General features: G+C 37.7%; 1 protein-coding gene across 1 annotated transcript; it reads left to right on the top strand.

Moving 5' to 3' along the window:
• The first annotated feature begins 694 nt into the window (after positions 1–694).
• On the top strand, positions 695–2596 carry LOC123693706. The gene has a single exon (XM_045638902.1). The coding sequence runs from the start codon at positions 701–703 to the stop codon at positions 2594–2596; it is 1896 nt and encodes a 631-aa protein (XP_045494858.1). The 5' UTR covers positions 695–700.
• Positions 2597–11190: the final 8594 nt, after the last annotated feature.

Genomic DNA, 11190 nt, shown 5'->3' with positions numbered 1-11190 from the left:
AGACTCCGCTTCGCAAAGTCACTTCATTACGAATGAATGTTGTGAACGCTTAGGTATTAAACCGCAGAAAACCGAACGTACTATTATTAAGGGGTTCGGTGGTTCAGAAAAAATTATAGATAGTAATTCCGTAAATATAAAATTTTATTCGCGTCTTGACAACAACATATCTTTTAATATTTCACCGCTAGTTGTTGATCATGTTACGGATTTATTACCGACCGCTGTTGTAGACACTACTGTCTTATCGCATATTTCGCATTTACCGCTCGCAGATGAGAGTTTTGGTACGCCAAATAAAATCGATTTATTAATCGGTGCTTCTCTGTTCCCTCATCTGCTTCTCCCCGACGTAGTTCATGCAGCTCGTGACTCGTCGGCGCCCGCTGCATTGCGCACGGTGTTAGGCTATGTAATAATGGGTTCAGTACCCACCATACCTAACATACATAAACCGCCCTTGACGTGTTGTCACGTTCAAGAGACCGCCGCTATTGACTCATTAGTCAGGCGTTTCTGGGAGCTCGAGGAGCTTCCTACCGCACCGCCCGTTCAACATCCCGATGGTGTTGAATGTGAAGAATATTATAAATCAACTACAACCCGCGGCCCCGTGAGTGGCAGATATATTGTTTCGCTCCCATTTAAGGATGATTTCTACACTCTCGGTGGCTCATTTAATATTGCCCGCAAACGTTTCATGTGCCTTGAAAGAAAGCTACAGGCTTCACCTAAATTAAGGTTGGCATATGATGACGTCATAAAGGATTATCTAACTAAGAATTATATTTCACCCGCGCCTCCGTATGATCCGCGTGACCCTACACCTATTTATATTATACCGCATCACGCTGTTCTGCGCGAGGATAAATCGTCTACTAAGCTGCGCATGGTTTTAGATGCTAGCATGCCAACTTCTGGAAGCCAGCGTTCATTGAATGACCTTCTGCATGTTGGGCCGAATTTACAAGGCAATTTGTTTACAATAATTTTAGGTTTTCGTCTCCACGCGATTGCCATGACCGCCGATTGCCGCCAACAATTTCTGCAGATATTCGTGCGTGAGTTTGATCGTCGTTTTCAATGTTTTTTATATCGTTTCAGCCCGCAGGATCCGCTACTTCTTTATCAATTTAATCGAGTTTGCTTCGGCATCAAGTCTAGTCCTTATCATGCACTGCGCACGGTAAGACAGCTCGTAGAAGATGACGGCGCGAAATATCCGCTCGCGAGTAGCATTGCGTCTTCCTCGTTGTATATGGATGATATCGCCTTCTCTATTCCCACGGAATATGAAGCAGTTTCCGCGTCGCGGCAGCTCATCGATTTGTTTAAGGGAGCTCAGTGGGATCTAATTAAGTGGAACAGTAATAGTAAAAATGTGTTAGATAATCTTCCCGCTTCGCACAAACTTTTACCCTCCGCGGTAGAGTTTGATAAGACCGTGCAACATAAATTACTTGGTCTGCATTGGTCTACTGTTGATGATTGTTTTTATTTTAAAATTACCGCACCCGCCGATGTGATGTGCACTAAGCGCTCCATCTTGTCAATTACCGCCCGTCTGTGGGACATGATGGGCTTCGTTGCTCCCACAGTCGCGTATAACATCCCATCAGATAACTTCTACTATGTTTCTGGTATTGAAAATCCCACTGACGTTCTTTCGCGTGGCATTATGCCACAAAATCTCGTCTCGCACCCTCTGTGGTTCCATGGACCCCAGTGGGCTCGTTCGGATCCATCTGATTGGCCTCATAAGAGTCTCAATGGTGAGTCTATTGCAGACATTCCCGAACGAAAATTATTAGCGCACACTGTGTGCCCGCCTATAAAGCATTGCGCTTTATACGATACCGCCCTTCGCGTCTCGTCGCGTAGCGTATTTTATATTTATAGGTTCCTTATATTATTGTCCCGCCGCGGTGTTATGATGACCGTAGAGGAACCTAATTTCGCTGTAAATAAAATTATTCCCGCCCTGCAAAATAAATATTTTGCAGAGGAGTATTCTAATATACTCTATTATAAATTTTATTCGCAGGCCTTCAACCGCTTGAAGCCTTTTATTCGCAACAGACTAATCCTCATCGGACGTCTAAGCGATACCGCCCTGGAATATGCACATAAGCATCCAGTGATATTACCGCACAATGATCACCTAATCATCATGATCATTGATTATTATTATATTAAATATATGTATAATATTATAACGAATTTGTTTCGTGTTATTTTAATTACCGCGCTTTTATTAGCACTACCCGCGCCGCAAGCCAAATCTGATCACGTCAGTTTGCTTGATAGGCATTCGCTACTGGACAAGTTAGTCCAGTCGTTTTGGAAACGTTGGAGAATGGAATACTTACACGGTTTGCAAGTTAGGCAGAAATGGAATACGCCTTCCACACCTATTACTCCTGGAACGGTCGTGGTTGTGATAAATGATAATGCACCGCCCCTAACCTGGCCTTTAGCCGTCGTAGAGAAAGTACATCCTTCAAAGGACGACGTCGCGCGCGTTTGTACAGTTAGAACCGCCAAGGGAACTTACCTTCGCCCGGTCGTTCGTTTATGTCCGCTTCCAAGACAATAGTTATATCGCATTAATGTATTACCGCAGTTAGTTAAGTTTAATTTTAAGTTTTTGCACCGCTTTCGATATAATTTCTTAGTTATAAATACCGCCGTGACTTTAGGAATTTTTTATACCCCGCTCGCATTACGCGATCCTAGAGTCATAGAATTTGTTAGTTATATTTTCCGCCGTGACTTTTAGGAATTTTATTATCCCGCTCGCATTATGCGCTCCTGGAGCCATAGAATTTGTTATATTTTATATTACCGCCGTGGCTTTTAGGACTTTATTAATCCGCGCGCATTATGCGATCCTAGAGTCATAGTTTTTCGCTGTATCTTATGATTGGTTTTAAATGGTGACCCATTTAGGGCGGGTGGATATGGTAACGCCAATATAATTAAAATAGTAAATGTAGAAATTAAATGTTTATTATTTGTGGTGTATTCCTTATCCTTCCCTACATACGAGCACAACCAATCACCGCGCGCTATTTAGCGCTCGTCACGTGACCTACCTATGTCACGAACGACAGCCAGTAGTTCTCTCCGATCTTTCGCGAGGATCGGGACTCACCGCCGGAGAGCTTCCACGAGGCTCTCTAGATCATCAGGCATTGTGCTTTTGTAACACCACCGGGGTATCCCGTGCCCCGGCCCTTGGTCGCGCACCGCCGCGTGTGTGTTTGCGTGGAGTGTTGGACTGGACCCGTTCTTGCCCGCCGCGAGCTGGAGGACCCTGACCGCGTGGCGCGGCGTGTGTTCTGGACGCTACTCCCTCCGACGAGGTATGTGCCGTGTGTTCCCGTCTTTCCCCTCTTTGCTAACACCACGTTGATCAAAATACAGTCCACTTTTATATCGAGAATATATTTACGTATATTTTTTATATTGGCGCGACCACGTACTATACATAAGTAAAGTTAATAATATAATAAAATATATTGAATGATATAGCACAGAACGCTTATAACCTACCTAAAAAATAAAACCGGAAGAATATGAAATACTCCTACTTCATACCACGTAACAAACAAAACTTAACAATAAGAGTTATATTATTTAGGCCTCATTAAGCACATATCAAGCTTCATACCGATTAGTACATACTATAATGACGATCAAGAACAGAACAATTTAGCTAATAACCTCGTTATTCATGCATAAGATTTAAGTACCTATTGAATGATCAATACACCATGAGGTTGAGAAACGATCTACTTGTTCAATTAGAACGTATATTGTAGCAATAATATTAATTATACAGCTTGTTTCCATAATGTGATGGGAATTAATGGAATCAATGAAGATTCAGATATATGACGTAAAGGAAGTGTGACGAATTATAACAATTAGATATATTTATGCCGAATAGTGTTACCATGTATGCTGCTCATTTATTTACTGAAAGAAAAGATTATGCTCTTCAGTTGGAAATTACTAGTTGTTTGAAAATGACTCATCTGAAATTCAAAACCTGAATCAAGACTTGAAAACGTACAGTATCTATACAAAATCAACTATACCGACTAGGTATATGCATATTATAACAATTACATAAAAATATTTTTTTTCGCTAACTATTTACCCATTGTATAACTTCTGACATCCATAATTACAGTCTACCAGTGGAGGCATTTTAATTATAAATGTAATTTACAAGCCGCATACAAATGACTACAATAGCTCATTTTAAAATTACATATAGGCTAATGAAAAACTCTATGAACAAACAGAAAATATAACACCATTCTAAAATCCTTTTTTCCCAGCTCCATAAAGGACCGAGTGAATACTATTGAATAAAAAATACATTTACACCTGACCTTTTCATTTTATCTCTTTGAAATTCAAAATTAACATCCCGAGCTGAACGCTATTATACAAAACGTATAGACAGACACAATTACATGTTCTTACGGTAAGTGCATTAATTCTATGAACATTTGTACGTCGTTTTAAAACGTCTGTTTTGAAAGGAATTTTAACTCTCCTATTTGCGTCGTACTTTTCAGATCGAGGTTCGATATTTTATGGAGAACTAAAAAGTTTTCAGTTTTATTGTGTGTTTAAAAAGTATATAATATCCCCTTGTCTGTTATAAAATCTTTAGAAGAACGATGTCAAAAAAATCGCATCTGTGGACCCCGCTCCTGGAGCTTGATTATACCGTGACGTACCTTCTGTCGTATTTTTTACAATTGTATATCGTAAACTATATCTTTCCTACTCAAACTAACACAAAATATCAACAGAAGAACAAGGATGGCATACATCCACATGTTTACATAACAAAAACGTAGCTACGAGCGTCTCTAGCGCTTTAAAAAGTTACCGTCCAACGTCTCGATTTCGCGCGCAGCGCCGACAGCGTCATTGGGTTTAGTCATCGATTTTAGGAATGTTTTACAAAGGTTTCATATGTCTTTTATTGTTTTAACGATTCGTAAATGAACACTATGCTTTATCATGACATCTGTCATCAAATAAATGTAACAGAATTCATCCTGTCAGGTATCCAAAGTTCAAGAGGTACTTTTTTCAAGTGCTTTTTTTGTTGTTTCATTTCTCGTAACATAAAAACTTCTTACAGCCAAAACTCTTTTGTAGTTGTGCCGTCAGCACATTACAGCTTACTTATTAGGTCATGCATCATATAACATTAATATGTATTGTGTCACTAATTGTACTTCAGTCTTAAATTGGCTCAAATATAAAGAGGTTGTCAATCCGGTGTTTAATTTCCGCTATCCTAAATATATAAAGCCGCTACAATTTGGTGACCCCGACAACAACACCTGACAAACAACAACGCCTGACAACACGACAACCTGACAACGTATTTCGTGACCCCGGACTTTACACGAAGCCATAAGAATATACCTACAAAATGACAACTGAAAATAGAGCTCCGTCAGCAAGCACAGCATCCGAGAGAACAGCTACATCATCAGAATTTTGGTGCGAACAAGCCCATATTCGCAAACTACAAGAGCAAGTAGCTCAGTTATCAAGACAAATAATTGAATTGCAGAATATGGAAACAACTCGTCACAGAAAACGAAATAATAATATTCATAATCGCTATCGTCCTATATCCCGTGGACGTAACATGATACGGCGTGAGCCGCGGAGCGCCGACAGTCTTTGTTATTACCACGCGCGATTTTATTATAGAGCTAACAAATGTATAGAGCCGTGTGCTTGGAATAAAAAAACTAAACAGCAGGAAAACTAAAAAGAGTGCAATCGCAGGCGGAGATTTGCACTATTAAGCCATCGCACCGCCTTAACATTACCGATAGAACATCGGGACTAAAATTTTTAATTGATACGGGAGCAAATATATCAGTGATACCTGTGACTAAAACTCTGCATAAGCGACCGAAGTGCGATAATTACGAGTTATACGCTGCTAACGGAAGCGTTATAAAGACTTATGGTGTAAAGACACTTACATTAGATTTAAAATTACGTAGACCTTACCGGTGGACTTTTATTATAGCTGAAGTGAAACAAGCAATATTAGGTGCTGATTTTTTAGGACATTACAAACTTTTAGTGGACATTCATCGCCAAAAATTAATTGATACAGTTACAAACTTATGTGTAATCGGTTCAGTAACTTTGAGTAAACATATACCAGTGAACACAATCGACTTTAATCATAAATATAGTGATCTGTTATCGCAATTTCCGAACATAACTAAGCCAATGCGTTTCATAGAGACTCCACGACATTCTATAGTCCATCACATCGAAACAAGCGGCCCACCCGTATTTTCGCGACCGCGACCTCTACCGCCTGACAAATACAATAAAGTTCGCGCAGAATTTCAGCGAATGCAAGAGATGGGGATTTGTCAACCTTCAAAAAGTTGCTGGGCCAGTCCTTTACATGTGGTAATGAAAAAGAACGGAGATATTAGGCCCTGTGGAGATTACCGACGCTTAAATGCTATAACTAAGCCGGACAGATATCCCATACCGCGTATACAAGACTGTACATACCTATTGGCAGGAAAAACTATATTTTCAAGGCTAGATTTGCAACGTGCCTATCATAATATTGGTGTCGCCGAATCAGATATTGAGAAAACAGCCATAACTACACCATTTGGTTTATATGAATTCAAAAGAATGACTTTTGGTCTGAAAAATGCAGCGCAGACATTCCAACGATTTTTAAACAACGTTGTGTTCCGTGACCTTCACTTTCCAACTAATTTCGAAAATAGTAATGGCGAGAAAAGCGAGGAAAACGTTCCATTTTTATTTTCCTACATCGATGACGTCATCATTGCATCATCAGGACACCAGAGCCATACAAAACACTTACGAATGGTTTTCGAACGTTTGAATGAATTTGGAATCACTATCAACTTATCAAAATGTGAATTCGGTAAAACAGAATTAAGTTTTTTGGGATTTAACATTTCACAACAAGGATTAAAACCATTGGAAGATAAGGTCAAGGTCATAAAAGAGTACCCAAAACCACAAACAGTCGAAGAATTAAGACGATTTCTAGGAATGCTAAATTTCTATAGACGTCATTTACCTCATGCTGCAGAAATACAGTCAAAGCTTAATCAATATATACATAACTCCGGCAAGAAAGATAAAACTCCGATACTATGGACTGATGAAGCATCAACAGCCTTTGAGCAATGTAAGGAAAACCTTCAAAGTGCCGTTACATTGTCATTTCCCGCAGCAAACGCTTCTATTGCTATCATGACCGATTGTTCTAGCACATGTGCCGGTGCAGTACTTCAACAGAGAGAAGGAAACTCATGGAAGCCTCTCGGATTTTTTTCACAAAAATTAAGCGAAGCACAACAGCGCTATAGTACATTCGATCGAGAGTTGCTAGCTATATACATGGCTATAAAACATTTTAGATATATGGTAGAAGGCAGACCATTAACCGTGTATACTGATCACAAACCTTTAATTCATACATTCAAAAACAATACAATCAGCAAAAATGATACGCCGCGAAGATTACGTCATCTCGATTTCATACTGCAATTTTGTACATCGATCGAGCATATAAGCGGATCAGAAAATGTAGTGGCTGACGCTTTATCAAGGATAGCTACAATAGATATGCCATCGCCCATCGATTATGAAAAACTAGCTAAAGCACAAGAAAATGACGAGGAACTCAAATTATTACTACAATCGAAAAATCTAAACTTTAAAAAGATAATTTTACCACCTAGTAACATGCCAGTGTATTGTGATGTAACTATGCAGAACGCAAGACCATATTTGCCTGAAGACTTTCGTATATCGGCTTACAACGCCATACATGGAATTAGTCATCCTAGCATACGTACGACACGAAGACTCTTGCGAGACAGATTTATATGGACATCTATAAACAAAGATGTTACCAATTGGACACGTGCATGTATAGAGTGTCAACGTTCCAAAGTACATAGGCATACTATTCCACCTACTGGAACTTTTACGAAAAGCGCCCGATTTGAGCATTTACATATCGATATCGTCGGTCCTTTACAATATTGCAATGGTTATCGATACATTCTAACCATGATCGACAGAAGTACTTCATGGCCAGAAGCTTTTCCCATAAAAGATATTACAGCAGAGACTGTAGCTGAAATTGTCTATACAGGATGGATTTGTCGGTTTGGATGTCCTATACGGATAACTACCGATCAAGGACGACAATTCGAGTCAAGCTTATTTACAAATTTATCAAAGCGAATGGGTATTAAAAAGATAAGGACTTGTGCATATCACCCGCAAGCGAACGGTGCTATAGAAAGATGGCACAGAGTATTAAAAACAGCTCTTATGTGTAGAGGTAATACAGTCGACTGGGTTGGACAATTACCATCTGTTTTGTTTGGACTAAGGGCGAGTCTACGAGACGACACTCAGACAAGTGCCGCCGAAATGGTTTATGGTGAAGCAATAAGATTACCCGGAGATTTTTTCCAGCTGCAAAAGCCTAATATTTCCGAGACTGAAACATTCCTTAGCCAACTGCGTGAGAAAATACACAACATATCATCAGTTCCTAAAAGAGAGTCCAGTAAACGCAATATATTTGTTCACCCAGAATTGCAAAAATGCACACATGTATTTGTACGTTGTGACAAAATGGTTAAATCGCTGACACCTCCATATCAAGGACCTTACAAAGTTTTGGAAAGAAATGATAAATATTTCAAAATATTACAAGCAGACAAAGAGAACATAATTAGTATTGATCGACTTAAACCAGCCTTTATAATAAACATTGATGACAATTATTATAGTCCGAATACGGTAGCCCAAGCGCCTAATGTAAACAACTTGCCGACTGTAACACGATCAGGTCGCATTGTTAAACCTGTCGTAAGATTTAAATTGTAATTAGAAGTACTTACATGTTTATTTTATTTTTTATATCAATGCATTATGTTTATATTAACTTTTCAATTTTATTTTTACATTTATTTCTATTGTTTTATTTACATTTTTAACTGTATAATGTTGTTTTTTGCTATACACTTTTATATACACATTTTATTATATATACCTTTTGACATTTTTTTAGACAATTTTGTGATTAGAAATTTAAAGTTCATGCTTATTGATGTATAAAGATTATTTTTTATGTTTGTGATGATTATTATATTACACAAGTAATATTAATTATCTAATGTTAAAAAAATTTTTTTCAATGTATAATTTTTTTCCAAATTTAGGGGAAAGCTATGTGCCGTCAGCACATTACAGCTTACTTATTAGGTCATGCATCATATAACATTAATATGTATTGTGTCACTAATTGTACTTCAGTCTTAAATTGGCTCAAATATAAAGAGGTTGTCAATCCGGTGTTTAATTTCCGCTATCCTAAATATATAAAGCCGCTACAGTAGTCAAGTATAAGAACCGAACTTTAATATAAGTTAATAACCTAAGCCACTTGGATTGAAGAATAATTAACGGTCCCTATTTTTTGCCCGGCGCTCGGCCGCTCGGAATGGCTAATGTTTTTGTAAGCCTTGTATTTTAAAAAAAATGTATAGGAATGAATGGTTTTTATTATTTAATGAGTTTGTATATGTATTATTGTAAATACAATAAAACCTTTTTGTATGAATAATTATTTATTTATTTATTTTTAACGAGTTTTGTACAATGAACTAAAAAAAATTGCTCACCCTGATTTCAAGCTAGAATTACTTATTTATTGCAAAGTAATTTATGACTAAGATATCTTTTATATATTAGCTTGTTTCATAACGATTCGAACGATATTAGTTATACAAAGTAGCTCCCTACAAAATTTTAGAGATATCGTCATTGTTTATAACTCGCACGGTTTCGCGCTGACCACGCAGAATGGCCTTCACAGATGCGCGAAACCGTGCAAAATGGCCGCCACAGCTGAAGGGATATTACTTTTTTATTTTAACTTACCTACACATTTATTATCTAATTGTTATAAGTATATACGCATATTTTGATATGGTGTGCACATTTGGAAGATGTTGTTAAAACATTTTTCAAAATAAACTTACTTGATACTGATATGTAGGTACAAGTCAATAAATTGTACTCGTTAGTTCTTAGCTATAACCAACCATAAGATTCTCTACTCATTTAAATACTTTGTAGCAAGTGTGATGAATGGTGCAACTATTCATTTCTTAAAGCGAAATTATACTGCTACTTATAGCATTCGTCATTGTGTTTTCTATTTATAGTTTTAAATGCAAAGATAAAAGCAAAAGAAAGACGCAATTACAATTGAATATGTCATTACTAAAACTAGGACAATTGCACACCCCGGACACTCCATACAAAATGATTGTTTTGACAGTCACACTGTAGAGACTGCAAATGTGTGTGTTAACGCTTTATGGTTGGCACATTTGTGACTAGCGTAAAAAAAAATTCGCGTTTTTCTGATGAAATACATCCGTAAACAGCACAATATTTAACCATTTTCTACGAAAAACGATAATCACAAATCCAAAATAATAAAATTACTTTATGTCAATTTGATTAATGTTGTCAATCTTCGTTGCGTTTCGTCTAAGACGTCGTTGGTATCGTCCTTGCGGGGAAATGGGTACCATAACATGTCTGATCGTGCGGGGTGAGGTAAGTGTTTAATTTTGGCGGGAGGCGGAGAGTGTCCGTTCTGTAGCGTTTAGCTACTATTATGTATTCTGTGACAATTGTTTAAAGATACTCCGTATAAGTAAATCTATGTATGTTACAGAAGGTATGGAGAAATACAGAAACTCACGCACAAACAGTAACGTAAAACCTTTTTACATTAATAATTCCATACCATTGTAAATTTGCCTATAAAAAATTTTCTGTACACTGTTCATTTGAACTTAACTATAAAATAGGATAACCGCTTCCCACCCTGTCAGCGTACAAGCTAATATTACATTAGGTGAAGACAGAATAAGCCAATAAAACGATGTCCGTTAATAATTCAATGTGATCTTCCAGACCTCGGATATCCAGAAACTTCGATAGCACTAGCCAGGAACTGTTTACACGAACTTGTTAAATATTAAAGTTCGAGCAGATTTCTTTGAGAATAAATTATGAAGCGATAGAAAG

This window comes from Colias croceus, chromosome 8 (assembly GCF_905220415.1).
Source record: "Colias croceus chromosome 8, ilColCroc2.1".
NCBI classification, from domain to species: Eukaryota; Metazoa; Arthropoda; class Insecta; order Lepidoptera; family Pieridae; genus Colias; species Colias croceus.
Note: the sequence above shows the minus strand (reverse complement) of the source record. Positions and strands in the feature narration are given on the sequence as shown.

Coding starts and splice junctions, on each gene's coding strand:
- LOC123693706 (XM_045638902.1), top strand. CDS start 701: ATGTGCCTTGAAAGAAAGCTACAGGCTTCACCTAAATTAAGGTTGGCA.